At 43.8% G+C, this 18413-nt stretch overlaps 1 protein-coding gene across 1 annotated transcript in view; it reads right to left on the minus strand.

Annotated features, from left to right (window-relative positions):
- Positions 1-7043, minus strand: part of LOC144683870 (ras-related protein Rab-39B) — a 39310-nt gene extending 32267 nt beyond the window's left edge. Inside the window, exon 1 of the mRNA XM_078547395.1 lies at positions 5428-7043. Within this exon, the coding sequence (XP_078403521.1) occupies positions 5428-5642 (215 nt within the window). The 5' untranslated portion in view covers positions 5643-7043. The remainder of the gene's footprint in view (positions 1-5427) is intronic.
- Positions 7044-18413: the final 11370 nt, after the last annotated feature.

An 18413-nucleotide genomic window follows, 5' to 3' on the forward strand; every position in this document is an offset into this window, starting at 1 on the left:
TGAAGGGGTTACCCTGTTTGGCAATCCAAAGCACTCTCCGTGTAAGATGGCAGTGTATTCTCTGGCAGCTTGGAGTGAACAGGGCCACTGTTATGTACAAAGCCTGCACGGCAAAGTAACAAATGCAGGAGAAGATGCACTTTTATTGATATTATAATGTTTACTGAGGCTGAGGTAGAATGGGCCAGCAGTGAATATGGCAATCATTCATGGAGGTGTCCCTGTGTTGCAAGTTGCCTGCAGTTGGCTTGCTGCAAATAGCAAAGCTCTGCAACTGGCTCTCAGCTGATCCACAACAAGTGAATCCTTGGTCATCAGAACGTGGCTGTGTCAGGGTTTCAAAATATCGCCTGTTCCTTGCTGATCTCCCTGGCACGCCTTTTTCCATTTTGCTTTTGAGGCATTTTACCTTAAACAATGAGTAAAATTACTTTCAAATGTTTTTCTCAAAAATAATTAGTAATTATAAATTCGGAAATATGGAAAAGCTCTCTAATAAAAACACTGCTAAAAAGACACTGAGCATTGCAACAAATATACAAAGCCTGTGCCATTTTAAGACTTCTTTCACCCATGCAGTGTTGCCTTCATTCCAATTGGATGCACAAAATAAAGCAAACTTGGAACAAATCCCACGGAATTGTGCTTAGTTGTTAATTAAAACATACTGCCTTAATGAGGCTGAGGCACAAAGCGAATCTAAGCACTCCAGCACACACACACAGGTGACCACAGAACTTTGTAGGAAAGCCACCTTGTAGGAAATTTTCACAGGGCATGCTCAACTCTGCAATTCCCCAATAACAAGTACACCTGCTACCCACTGCAGAATCTATGCCCATAGGCTTGGTAATATTATTACAGATCTGTAGCTGCTCAATGTATGACATGCTGGGAAAGCATCAAGCTCAAGAGGGCAAGTTGTTGACATCTGCAACTATTAAAAGGCTGCTAGTTACCTTCAAGCTGCACTGCTTCTGAAGGAGAGAAATGGTTGGAATAAGGCCAATAGGAAGCAGGGCACAATTTCAGGATGCAACTCTGGAACTCCTACTTCAGAGGCTGTTGACAGAATTGTAGTCCTTTCTCATGAAAAGCTCCACAAAAGCAGGTGGCAGGAAGGATCAATGATATATGCATACATCATGGAGGCAGACGTGCAAGAAAGTTAGATTTCAATATACTGTCAAGTTGGGCACCATTATACTTTACAATGTTGCCTCACAACGTATGCTCACAGAACTTCACTGCCAGCTTGGTGCAGCAACACAGAAGAAGAATGACTAGTACTCTGGTAACAATTCAACTACTTCCCAAGTGTACAGATATGCCCTAGATGTTCTGCTGTGCACCTTATATTGCTGCCAAACCAATGAATTTGCCCTATGGTCTACTAAATACATCAGGCTATAAACAGCAAGTAGAAATTGCCTCTGCACTATGTGCTCAGCAGCTTACTTGAGGTAGAAACTGGGCTGTAAATCCGGTTGACACACATCTACTCTCAACTTTCTCTTTCCAACATGTTGCTTTTCGATCTACTTATGGGAGAATGCTACACTTAGTGGGCTCCAGCAATTGTTAATTGGAGGAAGCATAGCAAGCAATCCATGAGGAGAGACCCCTAAAAATTGTGGTAGTGGATGTAAATGAGGGAATGGGGCAGTCAATCCAAGCTCAGCACCAGTGTTGTACATTTTCTTCATTATTCTCCCCTCCTCCCCAATTATTTGTTTGCTTACTGAAGTAGTCGTGCTCTGACCTGTATCAATTTTAACACACGTAAGTTTGCCACATAAGCTATGTTTGAAGAGTATCTTACCGGCAGCACTGCAATATATATTCTGATCCTATAGTTGTCCTTAATAAATATAATAATGTGTACCCTGGCCTAGCACTTGCAACACCCTCTTTCACTCACTCCAACAATGGCAAAACGCAGCACAAATTGGAATATGAGACCAACATGTGTGGGCCTCATTGGAGTTCATTAAATATTTAAATCAGGGCTGATGCTGAATCTTGCAGCTGCAGCAAGGCCTACATAAATTGACAACTTCAGTTATAAGTATGTGTCCTTTTTTTCTGTTCTTAATTACACTTTTGCTGCATTTTGCACAGTTCATTAGTTGGGTTTGCATTGTTAGGACTTTTCCAGATAATATTTTCTCCCACTATCATCAGTTGCTGCTGCTACTTGAATAGAGTGCTAAGCATGGGAATTCCATTTGGGTTTCCGAACATGTGCCATAATTTAGGTGAAAATGAAGAGTTCATGAGAGACAACCAACTGCAGGTGCAAAAACACCTGAAAAGCTTCCTCACTATCCCACCAACTGCACTTAAAAGTAACTCCACATGAACCTGCATGTTTTAGATGAAACAGATATTTTCCACATCTGCTTTGTGCACGCTGTCCTAGCGTAGTACCATCTGCTGCAGGATGACATGCTTATAACATCTGGAATAGGAATGCTCTTCCCATAGCAGTGAAAGTTACCACAGCAAACAGCTTTCTAGCTAATGATTATTCCAAGCCACCCCAAAGAATATCAGCCACATCAGGCGATCTGCAGGGCATACATGTATTGAGAAGTCGAGGATAAATTACCAGAGATGAAAAGGAAGCCCAAAATAAATTAAAGGGAGGAACTTATTCAATTCAATATAAGTTTAAAAAATGAGAATGGAGAAAATAATGGAACTTAGGATAGATAAATCTCCAGGAATTGACATTCTCCACCTCAGGGCACTAAATTAACTAAGTAAGGAAACTGCTGTAGCATTGGTCATAAGAACATAAGAGAAAGGAGCAGGAGTAGGCCATACGACCCCCTGAGCTTGCTCCACTATTCAATAAGATCATGGCTGATCTTTGACCTCAACTCCACTTTCTTGCCCTATTCCCAAATTCCTTGATTCCTTCAGAGTTTAAAAATCTATCAATCATAGTCTCAAATATACTCAATGACTGAGCATCCTCAGAACTCTGGAGTGAAGAATTCCAAAGATTCACAAGCCTCTGACTGAAGACATTTCTCCCCATCTCAATCCTAAATGGCTGACCCCTCAGCCTGAGCTTATATCCCCTTGTTCTAGACTCTGCAGCCCAGGGCAATAGTCTCTCAGGGTCTGCTCCATCAAGCCCCCTCAGAATCTTATATGTTCCAATAAGATCACCTCTCATTTTTTAAACCAGTGAACAAAGGACCAATTTACTCAATCTCTCCTCAAAGGACAGCCCCTCATCCTAAGCATCAACCTAGTGAATCTTTGTTGCACTCCCCTCAAGGACAAGTATATCCTTCCTTATGTATGGAGGCCAAAACTACACATAACACTCCAGGTAAGGTCTCACCAAGTCTCACCAAAGCCATGTACAATTGCAGGAAGACTTCCTGACTCTTGTCCTCCAACCTCTTGCAATGAAGGCCAACATACCATTTGCCTTCCTAATTGCTTGCTATACCTGCATGCTAACTTTGGTATTTCATGTACAAGGACATCCAAATCCCTCTGAACAGCAACATTTAATAGTTTCTCACCATTTGAAAAATATTCTATTCTCCCAACCTTTCTTCCACTTCTTCAAAATGAATTTCCCCATATTGTACTCCATCTACCAGACTTTTTGGGCAGAATCTTATGGCCCCGCGAAGGTGGCTATGGAAGCGTGAGGGAGGAGAATTTGTGTAAGTTGTGCATTGGATCATCTACCCAACACATCCCCACTTCCAAGCAATCTTGCCAAATTGGGTCTCCAACTCTGTACATCTGTCCTCTGCTTTAAGATGCTCCTCAAAGCCTACCTCTTTAACCATGCTTTTCCTTACCCATCCTAATATCTCCATGTGGCTTACTGTCAAAACTTTTGTCTGATAATACGCCAGTGGCACATTTTAATGTTCTGTTAATGCCTGAGTTTTTAGAACTTATTTTTTCTAGTATTTTACTTTCCGCACTTTTTTTCTCAGCCCCGAGCTCTCCTTTTTCCTCTCTGCTGGTTTCTCTGTGCTAACCTGCAGGGCTTCCCCGGCTAGCTCCACCTTTATGCAGAGTGTGCTTCAGGACCTTCCTGGATGGTTCACCAGGATTTTAAAAAGGTACAGTCAGCCAATCACATTGTATCCTGAGTGACCTGCACTATTCTCCTGCTGGGAACTAGCGTTGGTTGAAAAATTGCTGACGATTCAGTTTGTCAGGTAGCTTTCTCAAAATGGAAAGCATGTACGTATTTACACAGAGGAAACAGTGCCCTTCAAAGGTAAGTAAGTAACACAAAAATCTAGAATAACCTTATCTTTAACCTAATATTCATCCTAAATAAGTCCTTTCATTGGCATAATTCTTCCATTGTCCCATCAATTTAAAAACAACCACTGTATTCCACATGGTATTTAATTATCTGTATTTCTACTTAGCCACAAAACCCTCAATGTTGCTTTATGACCAAACATCTCTTTAAAGGTATTAATCAGCACAGAATTTTATGTGTGTAGATTTACTAATGCTTCTCAGTCACTAAGTTTTATATGTAGAGGCAGCCTGCAGTAGGCATTTTGAATGGCATTCTCCCTTGCGTGGTATTGTGGATGGAAATGGTGGGAAGGTGACAATAGATACCACTCACCGTTCATGGTGTCACATCAGGATGAGTGCAACACAAAATATCTGAAGAATAGCTTTCACGCAAAAGTTCTTAAAATGGGGTCCTTGCATCCCATGGGGTCTGCAGGATCATCAGATTTTTGTTTTTCTGAGGCTGGACATATCACAAGCACAAAGACTTGAGAATTTTATATTATTTGCTTTTTGTATTTGTTATCTTACATTATTTTTGTTACTGTATGCTAATAAAATATGTTATCCTTAATGATTACAACAATTTCTTTTGGATGGCTGACAAAGGCTTTCAAAATATAAAACGGGGGATCCTGGGAACGTGTCAATATTTGCAAAGGATACCTGGATAGTGTCAATATTTGCAGCCAATGCTGGTAATATATCAATATTTGCAGGGGTGCTGGAAATGCCTCAATATTTGCGGGGTGCTGGTGACATGTAAATGTTTGCAGAGGATTCTGCTCACCTGTCAATATTTGGAGGGATTCCTTACAGAAAGAGTTTGATACTCCCTGCTCTTGACTGGTGATTTCAATGACATAGTGAATGGAAATGTTTATCTGCAGAGAGTAACCTCCATTTGTGGCATCATGGGAGTGGAAACTCATGATATCACACAAAAGGGCCTTCTGCACAAAATGTCTGCTCCCAGTCGTTCTAAAGCGTAAAACGAAAGAAGGCACAACAATTACATATTTCCAAGCAAATTGGTTTGCCCCTTTAGAACACAAGATTATGGGCTAAATCAGTTAAATATAGCTCCCTTTTAGCTTTTCCTCTGATGTACTATGGATTTAGACTTACCTGAATCTCTCCTGACCAGCTGTGTCCCAAATCTGCAACTTAATCCGTTTTCCTGGCTCGATCTCCACCAACCTTGAGAAGAAATCCACACCGACCGTGGGGTCTGACACTTGGGCAAAGCGCCCCTCGGTGAAGCGACGGATCAGGCATGATTTTCCCACTGTGGAGTCCCCAATGACTATCAGCCTGAACTGATATACCCAGATAGCCTCCATCTTCTCAGATATTGTGATCGCCTCTTGCCAAAATGAATAAATCTTTCAGCCCAAAAGGATCAAGTCTGTAGGCAGTATCACAGGTGTGCCCAGGTTACTGAGGTTGGCTACACATCAACCATAAACCTAGCAGGCAGACAAAAACAAAAAATCTTCCGGCCTTGCTCTGAGTCTCTGAGGGGCAGCAAGAATTGCACCGATTCCTATTCTTTATAGGCAGGTCACCATGATCAACTGCTCAAAAACCAGCATTTGCAGACACAAAGGCATTCAGTCCAAGAATCAGTCCATACCTTCTTCAGTTTTCTCACATCGCCAGATGAATATCCTTGCTTAGACAAACTTCTAGTGTTTCAATGCGGCTCAGGTCAGGATCCTCAGAAACAGATATTGTTTGTTGCTGCCTTTATTGTTGCTGCTGTTATTTTTTTGCTTTACTCGCATGCAGACGCGTTGGGCTCCCAGCTTTGCTGCTCTCACGATATCACACCTCGGATGGTACTCAAGCAGTCTCCATCTTTAAATCTTCCTCAATATCGACCAGGAGAAAGACATTCATGCAACAGCGGGCTGTCAGAATCATGGAGGGGGAGCAGTTCGGTGAGATTCAGGCAATAAGAAGAATTAGCTTTACCACTGCATGGCCCGCGTCCAATGCAAGAATTGGCGAGAAAATTGACGGCCACAGTGTTAAAGCCTGACCAGGAACCCAATTTCCAAATAATGGCTACTTGTTCCTTCCAAGGTCGCTCCCATCGCTCTCCTCAGAGAGAGAGAGAGAGCAGAGCCGCTTCGAGGAAACAAGAAAATTGATTACAATTACAACACTTCAGCAAACTAAACACACAGTACAGAATTTTACGGGCGAATTTATGTTTTTTTTTAAAAAGTCAATAGTTTTGAATATACATAAAAACAGATTGCAAACTTGCAGCAAAAAATTGATTTGCAAAAACAATTATTTTTTTTTAATGTAAAGATTACAAATAAATGTAACGCAAAGCTTACTCTATTGGTTTTATTAGTATCGATGCCGGCAGCGTCCTTCACTCCGGGAGCCGCAGAGAGAGAGAGGGAGAGAGGGAAAAAAAACAACCACAGCGCTTTAAAATTATCTACCACACCATTAAATGGCGAACAGGCCGAAAAGGCGAGACTCCCGAGACTGGGGCGATGGCAGCCGGCGCTGGGTGGAAGATGGTGCCTGGCTTTCCCCGGGGATGGGCTTGCAGCCTCTCTCTCTCTCCTCCCTCTCACTGATGCAGGAGTCACAAACTGTTTTTTAGCAGGTTGCAGCTCTGGGCGAAAGCTGATGAAATCACTGCAACATCAGCACCATCTACAACGCAGACAGCCTCCTCCTCCCCTGCAACATCAGCACCCGTCCGTCTACAGCAGACAGCCTCCCCCCTACCCTGCAACCAGGGTTTGCAATTGCAGTCTGCATGTATTTACCAAGCAATGGTCCACATGCTCATTTCAAAGCGGGTTTTTAGAAAAGGTATGATTTTGCCTTGCCTAATAAAAATATAATAAATGTAGTCATTTACATTATGTTTTAATTAACTGAAAGAGGAATATTTAAGTTTATAAAATCAAGTTTTCAATAGAGTACAAATAGATAATATTATTTGTGATGCTGATGCATATAGATAAATATGTTTAAATGTATGGCAGAATGTTCAGTTAATGTTTCAGGTGAGACCCTTCATCACAAGTGCCTGATGGTGTCATACCCAAAACATTTATCTGTAGCTTCTCTTTCAAATACTAATACAAATGCCTGCTGTGCACTTCCAAAATATTCTGCTTTAATTTCAGAATCACAGCATTCGCTGCTTTTCTTTCTACATTTATGTGCATGTACATGAGGGACAATGTTAACTCTAGAAAGAATCTAGGGTGTGGGGGCTGGGGGCTGGGGGCTGAAGCGTGGAGCAAACTGTCCGGAGCCCTGGAGCATGAGGTTTGGAACACTTTAGGATGATCAAAGGATTTGAAAGAGAAACCATTTCCTCTGGCAGGGGAGTCCAGAACAAGGGGGCATAATTTTAAATTGACAATCGCTCACAAAAATTGAACCACCTCCCCTTCACATTCAAGACCATTTGTCGAATCCTGCACCATCAACTTCTTAGGTGGTCACCGTTGATCAGAAACTTATAAATACTGTGGCAACAGCAACAGGACAAAGGCTAGGTGATCTATGCCAAGTGTTACAATCCCCCTAGAGACCGACAACTTTTTAAAATGAAAGGATTCCCCACGATGACAATGTAAAGAAAACCGCTCGACAAGATTTCACTTTAAAACTTTTACTGTAAAATCAACACAATTCAAACATTAACAGGCGAAGGATATTCCAAATAAAAAGGTAAATTTCACTTTAAATAGTCAGTACAACAAAGATACGCCTCATATAGTTACAAACACTCACCTTACTTCCCACACAAATGTAGGATCACATGCAATCTCTCAGTCTTTCAAACTTGGCTTCTGCTATGTAGGGTCTCTCACTTCCCACTCAATCATTTTGGCCCATGAGTCGCATTCACTGGCAGCTGTATTTCATCTAAAGTCCCCAGACAAGTTACCCCTAAAAAGGTCCATGTCTATGAACCCTCTCTGTCGCATCACAACAGTCCCAATGGCACACAATCCCCAGAGACTTCCTTCTCTGATACCTTTAAACGTTCTGGAGGGTTCTGATAACACTAAAATAGCAGCCATGGGTCTTGTCGAATCCACAATCCATCATTCTTCCTGTTTTCAGCTCTCTGCTCTTTCCAACTGTGTAACACACACAGCAACCCAGTCTCTGATCTATTCTCAGATACCTGTTTGAACATTAGGGTTTGTTCAAAGACTGCCAAACAGAAAATTGTTCCATTCGGAGAGAACCTTGCTTGTTTCCTCTTTACATGAATTCTGAGTGTGTTCTCAAATTCCATTGCAATTAGCTTTCCATTTACCCTTAGGTTCTTGGCTGTTCATCCCCACTGCAACCTCAGATCACTTGGTCTTTCTTGGAAACTTATGGTGTCATAATTAGGAAACCATTTAAACCCCTTTCAGAATACTTCCCAATCCACTTTGGTCTCAGCCGGACATTACACTAAAGAAAATACAGGCTTTTCCCAGCACATGGGTCATCATGGCAGTGACTCACCTCCTGACTCCCCAAAGTCTTTCCACCACCTACTAGGCACAAGTCAAGAGCATGGTGAAATACTGTCCTTCCTTGACTGGTTGGGTGCAGGTTCAACAACATTCAAGAAGCTGAACATCATCTAGGACAAAGCAGCATGCTTGATCGGCACCCCTTCCACCAACGTAAACATTCACTACTGCCAATACCAATGCACAGTAGCAGAAGTGCATACCATCTACAGGATGCCCCGTAGTAGCACACACCAAAGCTTCTTTGACAGCACCTTCTAACCCTGTGACCTCTACCACCTATAAAGACAAGGGGGCTGGTTCATGGGAACACCATCACCTCTACGTTCCACTCCAAGCCACATACTATTATGACTTGGAAATAGATCACCATTCCTTCATTGTCACTGGGTCAAAATCCTGGAACTCCTTACTTAACAGCACTGAGGAAGTACCTTCACCAAATGGATGGCAGTGGTTCAAGAAGGTTCACTATCACTTTTTCCAAAAGCATTCAGGAACGGGCAATGAATAATGGCCTTGCCAGTGATTCCCACATCCACATTCTCTGAACAAATAATTAAAAATATCATAATTTGAGTTAGATCATTTTGAAGTGAAATCAGGAAACACTTCTTCATACAAAGGGTAGTGTAATTCTGGAACTCCTTCCCCAAAAATGTATCGAGGCTGTTTCAATTGAACATTTCAAAATTGAGATTGCTAGATTTTTTTAGGCAAGGGTATTAAGGAATATAGAAGCAAGGCAGAGAAATGGAGTGAAGATACAGGCCAACCACAAAATAACTGAATGGTACAACAAGTTCGAGGAATGGAATGACCTTTCCTTATTCCTAAAATGCGATAAGAGAAATTTAATCAGTTTGCCAAAAGCAAGAGGGAAGTCAAAGAAAGATGGAAATCATTGTAAGGAACAAAGGAATAGCCAAGATTCTTAAATATTTCATCTCTATTTGCAATAGTAGGTGAATGAAAGAAGTGCTGCAGGAGTATTTGAGGTGTGTTTGGCATACCAATTAATAGATATACAAAGGAAAAGTTGCTAACAATGAAACTTGAGGTTGATGCGCCATCAAGGCCTGAATGGTCTGCACTTTAGTACACTGAGGGAGGTTAGTGCTAAAATAGTAGAGATACTAACCATAATTTTCAAAACTAAATGGAAATGAGAAATATATCAAAGACTGGAGGATAACAAATGTTACACTTCTGTTTGAAAAAAGGAAAAGGATAAGCCATAACACAAACCAGTTAGCCTCACACCAATAGCAGGAAAATTATTGGGGACAATAATAAGGAATAATACTTGACGCTGATGGAAAATACTTAGTCATCAGCTAATCATGGACAATCAATGAGGATTTATAATGGTAACTTTGATTAATTTAATAGAGGGATAGGTGAAGGATGGAAAATGGAAAGTAGAAATAAGTCAATATTTCTCAGCTTGGCATGATATAACTAGAGGCAATTCTTTGGGCTCAGTATTGGGACCCTCATTATCCAAGCAGTTAGATCTGAATAGAGGGAATGTCAAAGTTGTTTGATATTAAATTAGGGAGTCTGCAAGATGACAGACATGTTAATAGAGTGGCCAGATATGTAGCAAATGCCGTGCAATGTGGATAAATGCAACCACTTCTTCAGGCCCTTCATCCAAGTCATTTATATTAACTGTAAAAAGTTGAGGCCCCAGCACCAATCCCTGTGGCACACCATTCATCACATCCTGCCAACCAGAAAAAGACCCATTTATAAATTAAAACCAGTACATCAACTATTTCACTAGCCACTTCTTTCAAGGTCTTAAGGTGAAGTCCATCCAGACCTGGGGATTTTTCAGCCCGTAGCCCCAACAATTTGCTCAATGCCACTTCCCTGGTGATTGTAATTTTCCCAAGTTCCTCCCTCCCTTCCATTTCCTGATTTACAGCTATTTCTGGGATGTTACTTGTGTCCTCTATAGTGAAGACCGAAGCAAAATACCTGTTTAATTCATCTGCCATTTCCCTACTTGCCATCATCAATCCCCCAGATGCACTCTCTATAGAACCAATGCTCACTTTGTTAGCTCCTTTCTTATTTAAATATCTATAGAAATTCTTACTATCCATCTTTATATTACTAGCTAGCTTTCCCTCATGCTCTTAGTTTTCCCTCCTTATTAATCTTTTTGTCATTCTTTACTGTTCTTTATATTCTTTCCAAACTTCTGACCTGCCACCCGTCTTTGCGTAATTATAAGCTTTTTCTTTAAGTTTGATACTGCCTTTAACTTTTTTTAGTTAACCACGGATGGTGGGCCCTCCCCTTGGAATTTTTCTCTATCATTGGAATGTATATATTCTGTGTATTCTGAAATATCCCTTTAAATGTCTGCCATTGAACTTCTATTGACATACCTCTTAACCTCATTTGCCAGTTCACTTTAGCTAGCTCTGATTTCATGCCCTTCTCAAATAAGGGCAATTATAAGGGCATACTAGTTTGAAATACTAGTCTTTGACACATTCCTTTCTCCCTCAAAATGAATGTGAAATTCAATTATATTATGATCGCTGCTACCTAGGGGTGCCTTCACTAGGAGGTTATCAATTAATCCCATCTTATTGCTCAATACCAGGTCTAGTATATGCTCACTGGTTGGCTCCAGAACATGCTGTTCTAAGAAGCTATCCCGAAAACATTCTATGAACTCCTAATCTACGCTACCTTTTCCCATCTGATTCTTCCAGTCTATATGTAGATTAAAATCCTCCATGATTTTTTTAAAAAATTCATTCATGGGACGTGGGCTTCACTGGCTGGACCATCATTTATTGTCCATCCCTAGTTGCTCTTGAGAAGGGGATGGTGAGCTGCCTTCTTGAACCGCTGCAGTCCACATGGTGTAGGTACACCCACAGTGCTGTTTGGAAGGGAGTTCCAGGATTTTGACCCAGCGACAGTGACCCAGCGATATATTTCCAAGTCAGGATGGTGAGTGACTTGGTGGGGAACTTCCAGGTGGTGGTGTTCTCATGTACCTGCTGCCCTTGTCCTTCTAGATGGTAGTGGTTGTGGGTCATTTCTGTACCTTTCTGGCAAGCCCCCATTATCTCTTCTTTTATGCTCTGTTCTACTATGTAGTTACAATTAGGGATGCTGTACACCATTCCCACAAGTGACTTCTTGCCCTTATTATTCATCATCTCAGCCCAAACCGCTTCTACATCCTGGTTTTGAATTTAGGTCATCCCTCTCTAATGTGCTAATACCATCATTAATTATACCTTGATCCACAAACACTACAGACATGTTTGCCCTGGATCACAATGATATCCAGGAGCTCGCACATGCTGCACCTTTTCCTAACTTCCTGTCCTTCCTAAATGTCACATACCCTTCAATATTCAGGTCCCAATCCATTTCATCCTGTAGCCATGTCTCTATCAGATCGTGCTTATTTATTTGTGCTATCAGTTCATCTGTTTTGTTTGGAACGCTACATGCGTTTAGATACAGAGCCTTTAGTTTTGTCCTTATATTATTTTTCTAGCATCCAGCCTTATCTGTTGAATTACTCTTAGATTTGTACTCTCTGTCCCTTCCTGTCACAGCCTGTTTATCATTTCCCATATTAATACCTGTCTCTCTTGCCTTGTCCCTACTCTTTGGTTTACCACATCTTCCCAAATTTGATCCCTTGACAACATTATTCAGTTTAAAGCACTCTACTTCCCTAGTTAGGTGGCTCACAAGGACACCAGCCCCAGCATGGTTCAGGTGTAGACCATCCCAATAGTACAGATCCTATTTTCCCCAATACCAGTGCCAGTGCCCCACAAACTGGAACCCACCTCGCCCTCACCAGTCTTTGAGCCACACATTAATTTCTCTAATCTTATTTGCACGTGGCTTAGGTAATAATCAAGAAATGATTACCTCTGAGGTTCTGCTTCTTAATTTGGTGCCTAGCTTGTCATACTGACTATGCAGAGCCTCCTTCCTCATCCTGCCTATGTCATTGGCACCTATATGGACCACAATCACTGGATCCTCCCCCTCCCACTGCAAGTTCCTCTGCAGCCCTGAACAGATGTCTCGAATCCTGGCATGAGGCAGGTAACACAGCTTCTGGACTCTCGCTCTTTGCTGCAGAGAACAGAGTTAATCCCCTGCTACCATCACATTCCTTTTTGCTCCCCCCACTTGGATGGCTTCCTGTACCATGGTACCATGGTCAGTTTGCTCATCCACCCTGCAGCCCCCACTCTCATCCAAACAAGCTGAGAGAACCTCAAACCTGTTGGACAATTGCAGAGGCTCACACTCCTGTCCTCTGGGTATCCTCACCTGCCTCACTCACAGTCACACTCTCCTGTCCCTGGCCACTGACCAAATCAGAAGACCCTATCTTAAGTAGTGTGACTGCCTCCTGGTATTAAGCATCCAGGTAACTTTCCTCCTCCCTGATGTGTCACAGAATCTGCAGCTCAGCCTCCAGCTCAATGACTCTGAGCCAAAGCTCCTTGAGCCACAAACACTCACTACAGATGTTTTTGCCCTGGATCACAATGTTATCCAGGAGCTCCCACATGCTGCAGCCTTGACATATCACCTGTCCTGCCATCCTTAATGTGTTTTAAATAATTACTTAGTTATATTATTCACTTATTTATGTTGCTTTCTTATATATTTTATTAACTTTATCACCAGATTGTGTACTATTTTAAACCTTAGGGATAAAATAGAGCTTACCCACTTGCCAGATATTCTCCAAACAGTTAGCTCCTTCCCCTGTACTAGAGCAAGAACCAATTTCTATGGGATGAGAAAGATAGAAAGGAAACAAACAACTCCCCTTTTACCAAACAAAATTAACACTTAAAACTCCCCTCTCACCAAACTCCAAGTATTCAGTTAGTCTTGGCTGTACTAAAGAACCCTTAATTTATAGTAAACTGAACTGGGGCTACAGTTCCAGAATCAACCAATTAGCTAATTAACTACTCAGCTCCTACAGCCGACAGTGAATTTACCCTGCCTAAACTGCAAGTAAGAATGATCTTAGCCTGCTTACATAGTACTTTCCAGTTATTGCTAATTACAGATTAGATTAGATTTTAAGAACTAAATTTAAGAACAAAATTAACACTTAAAACTCCCCTCTCACCAAACTCCAGGTCTTCATTTAGTTAGTCAGCTGCGTTCCATTTGCAAAGGGATAATGATGAATCTGTACAAGATGTCAGGTAGAGTTGGGGTACCATTTGCTATTTTGTTGTGGAAATGATCGTACTATCACAGAAAAAGAGCAATGCAGATTCATTAGAGTGAAACCAGAAAGAGAAAATATAGTTATGAAGGATTCAATGCCTAGGGCTATAGTCACTGAAGCAGGGAGGGTTGGAGTAAGATTTTGAATAAGTTTGAAAAAGCAAACACTGAAATAATATCTTAATTACTACATAAATTGATAGTAAATTTAGGTACAAATTTAAGGTTAATAGAGGTTTGAAAGGCAACTTACAAGAAATATTTTCATGCAAAATGCTGTTAGAATTTGGAATTCATTACCACAAGTAGTTAGTGAAACTGAGGACGGGATTTTCCATGCCCGCTGACGTCGGGCGTGTTTGGTGGTGTGAGTGGGAAATATGGTGAGAAAGCCAAAAATCGGTTTCACGACATTGTGAAACCAGTTTGCGATCGTCCGCTCAGCCTGTTGATCATGGGCCATGTTCCCTCCATCGGATGTCGGGAACCTCATTGTAATACATCAGCATATCATTATAAGGCCAGCCCGCCCGCCTCATTCCATCCACCCCACCAGCTGGATCATCTGCTCACATTGGTGGGAAAACACGCCGGTGCAGAACTTGTCCCGACAACTGTGACACGCAGGGACTTGCTCACATTGTGGATATCCGAGGAACAAGAGATGCTGGAGCCCAACAGCAACGGGATCCTGAAGGAACATCCATGGTATGCTGCGTGGATTCCCATGGACATGGCTCTGCTGCGAAGCAGCTCACGGGAGTTGGAAAGTCACGGCTGATGCTCACAACAGATGACAATGGTCGAGGGGGTGGGAGAGGAAGGTCTAGGATGGAATGAAGGTGTTGGGGGGGTGAGGTTGGGAGGGTGGGTGGGAGTATGGGGGAAGAGAGGGTAAAGGGGAGAAGATGGCAACTGGGGAGGTATGTGTAAAGGGGGGGTGAAAGTTGTAAGGGAAGGGGCTTGGAGGGGGGAAGGAGTACGGAGAGTGGAAGGAGTCCAAGGGGAGGAAGGAGGGCGGAGAGAGGACAGAGCATGGAGACAGGAGGAAGGGTGGAGTAAGAAGTAAGGGTGGAAGAAGGAGTTGGGAAGGGGGAAGGAATAAAGCTGGAAGAAGAAATGAATATGCCTGAAGGAATTAGGAAGTGGCAAGGAGTAAGGCTGGAGGAAGAAGTGAGGCTGGAGGAAGGAGTCGGGAGGGGGGAAGGACTAAGGGTGGCAGAAGAAATAAGGATGTCTGATGGAGTCAGGAAGGGGCAGGGACTAAGCAGGTGGGGGTGTCCAGGGGGTTGGAGGACTAAGGGATGGGAAGGGTTCTGGGAGGGAAGGGATCTGGAGGGGGGGAAAGGGGTCCGGAGGGAGGAAGAGGTCCAGATGGGTGAAGAGGTCCAGAGGGGGCAAGGAGTTCCAGGGGGGAAGGGGAGGATGTCCAGGTGAATGTGGGAGGGGTCTGATGGATCCATGACTGCCTCTTGGGGAGCGAATTGAGGGTGGGCGATGGAATGGTGAGAATGGGCAAAGTGAGACAGTAGGTTGGGAAGGTGAAGGTTCGACAGCAAGGGTAGAAGGGACAGCGAGGGTAGTTGGTGGGGACCTGGAGGCTGACATGGACCCTGGGGAGGGAAGGAGGAAGTCGGGGAGGTGAATGTGGATGAGGCTCAGATTTTTGGGAAGGAAACGTGCACATCCACCTGGACATTCCCGAAGGAAAAAGGATGTGGCTGGAAGGTCAGAGGGGAGGCAAAAGGTGATGCCAGGGAGTCAACTGTGATGGGGGAAAGGAAATGGATGACTGGGAGAGGGGAAGAGATGGGGGAGCGAGCGAGCGAAAAACTGAATCCAGACCATGCTGTCCAAATCGAAAGTGAAAAGACAGTCGTGGTGGGCGAGATCAGGTGCTGCATGGGAGTGTGATCCCTGGATGGGCGGAGATGCAGGTCAGCTCAGATGAACAACTGAAAGTGAACCCCAGCAGGCAGCATTCAAAATGCTCAGGTCATTGAGGTGAGTATGATACATGAAGGATCTGCATGCTTGGGAGAGTGCTTACATGAGGCTCCGAAAGGCCCTGCCACACTTCTCCCTACAGAATCACTTGTTGGCCGCTGCTCCCCCTGTGGTGACAGAGGACGAGATTGAGAGGCCCACAGGCAAAGTGGAGACAGGGGGAGAGGACAGCCTCTGAGAGTCCTGAGGGGATGACCCAGGGATGTCCAGCTGCCACTTCTCCTCCCTGTGGGTGCCCCGACTTAACACCTCGAAGGGAATGAGCACCTGGAAGGACGTCGAGGTGCCCCGTTTCCCCCTCGCGTTCCCCCACTGCAGGAACTCACCCAAGGCTACCGTGATGGAGTGCAGGTCTGCACACATCTCCGTGATCTGCTGGACCAGGGTCTCCATGGCGTCCACCATCCTCCCCATGGAAACCTCCAGACATGCATGTGGGCACCACGTCATTAGAGAGCAGGCGGACACACTTCTCTGATTTGTGTGCCACTCTGCTGAGGGTTTCCAACAGCTCTGCAAGATGTTCTCCCATCTTCTGCTGATGTTCTGGGATGAGTTGAAAGGCCAAATCCAGAGGTTGGTCATCTGACTCGCACCTGATAGATGCCTCTTCTCCACCAGTCCTCCAAGTGCCGGGGAGTTTGCACGAAAGTGCCTCCTGCTGTTGTGGACATGTGTCCGTGCGGTGACCACAAGGTTGTGAACCCAAGCCTGCTTTAGATCCAGGTCCCACCGAGGTGTGTGTCTCTGCGCTGGTGGAGGGTGTGGGTAAGCGCTGTAACAGGGCTTCCAAGCTGCTTATTTCCACCTCTTCATTGGAGGACATGTTCACTTGGCTGGAGGTGAGGACGTGGATGAAGCTGAGGGACTGGCTGGCTGAGGATTCGGCTGCTTGGCAGAGCTCCCTGTGAACTGTCAAAAGCAGGAGAGAGCACTCAAAGTGGCATTGAGAGAGGGATGATGTGGTGCAGGATCCTCATGAGGGTGTTCAGCACCAACCTCGCCATCACTGCAGGCACAGTCCATGTCCTCACCAGTCAGTGCAATGGCACATTCTCTAATGTGAGTGAGGGGCCTAATGTGGGACACTCTGCCCCTGGTCTGGGACCTCTCCCTGCTGATGTGAGCAGGTTTCTTTTGCATGAAAACAGATGGAGAGAGTATGAGCAGGCCACATGGCACTGCATGGAATGTTTGTGTAGTGAGCGGCGGCATGGACAGGATGAGAATGCGAGATCAGGAGGGGATGAGCTTGATGGAGATGTGAGTGTGTGTGAGAGAATTAGTGGTGTTGTCCCTTGAGATGTGAGACCCCTATGGATGTGCGATAGGGTTGTGAGTGTGTGAGTTGAGAGTGGTGAGAAGAGTGAATTACTTTGGTGGAATGGATGAGACCATTCATCCTGTAGCAGCATTGGGTGGCTGTCCTCTTTTGCGGAGCGTTGGCATTGATCACCTCTGCCACTGCCTCCCAAGCCGGATTAGTGAGGCTGCTGCCCATCCTATGGCCATGGCAAGCCTCCACTGTGTCCAAAAGGCATTCAAGGGATGCGTCATTGAACCTGGGAGCTGTAGTCTTTTTGCCTCCTCTGCAGCAGTCATGAGCTGGAAACACTGAGAGGTGTGTGCTTGGTTGGACTTTAAATATGACGCCCAGTGTGGTGAAGCAGTGAGGTGATGGCATGGTGGGTGAATGAGCACCCACCATGGAAATGGCATGTTTCCCAGGAATGCATAATTGATGTGGCAGGCTTGTTTTACCTGCGGTTTACTACACAGTGCAAATCTGGGACGATTCCATCTTGAGTCAATCACAAATCAAAGAAGCAATTGCATAAGCACGAAGAAAAATATCAAGTACTGTAGGGGTAAATTAGGGAAATGGAATTAAAATACGTTGCACCAATCCGTAGCTAGCACTAGCACAAAAGCCTCTTTCTGTACTAAGTTTTCTGTCAGGCAATTGGGAAGGAGGCTACATAGCTGTAATAAGCAGCTGCAGAGAGCAGGAGGGTTTTATTCTGAAGAGGAACATAGTACTGTTGTTACTTTCTTGTTCTTCAGTGAGCTCTTTGTTCCCCACTCTGCTTTAATTATTTGCATCTGTATTACTACAATCACAATGCTTTGTTTTACAAAACTCACGTACTCTTCACCACCTCCTAGAGATTCAATGCACTACACAACTGACTGGCTAAGAGAATTAAAAGCAAAAAACTGCGGATGCTGGAAATCCAAAACAAAAACAAAAATACCTGGAAAAACTCAGCAGGTCTGGCAGCATCTGCGGAGAGGAACACAGTTAACATTTTGAGTCCGAATGAC

The sequence above is a fragment of the Cetorhinus maximus genome, chromosome 8 (assembly GCF_964194155.1).
Source record: "Cetorhinus maximus chromosome 8, sCetMax3.hap1.1, whole genome shotgun sequence".
In the NCBI taxonomy this organism is placed as follows: domain Eukaryota; kingdom Metazoa; phylum Chordata; class Chondrichthyes; order Lamniformes; family Cetorhinidae; genus Cetorhinus; species Cetorhinus maximus.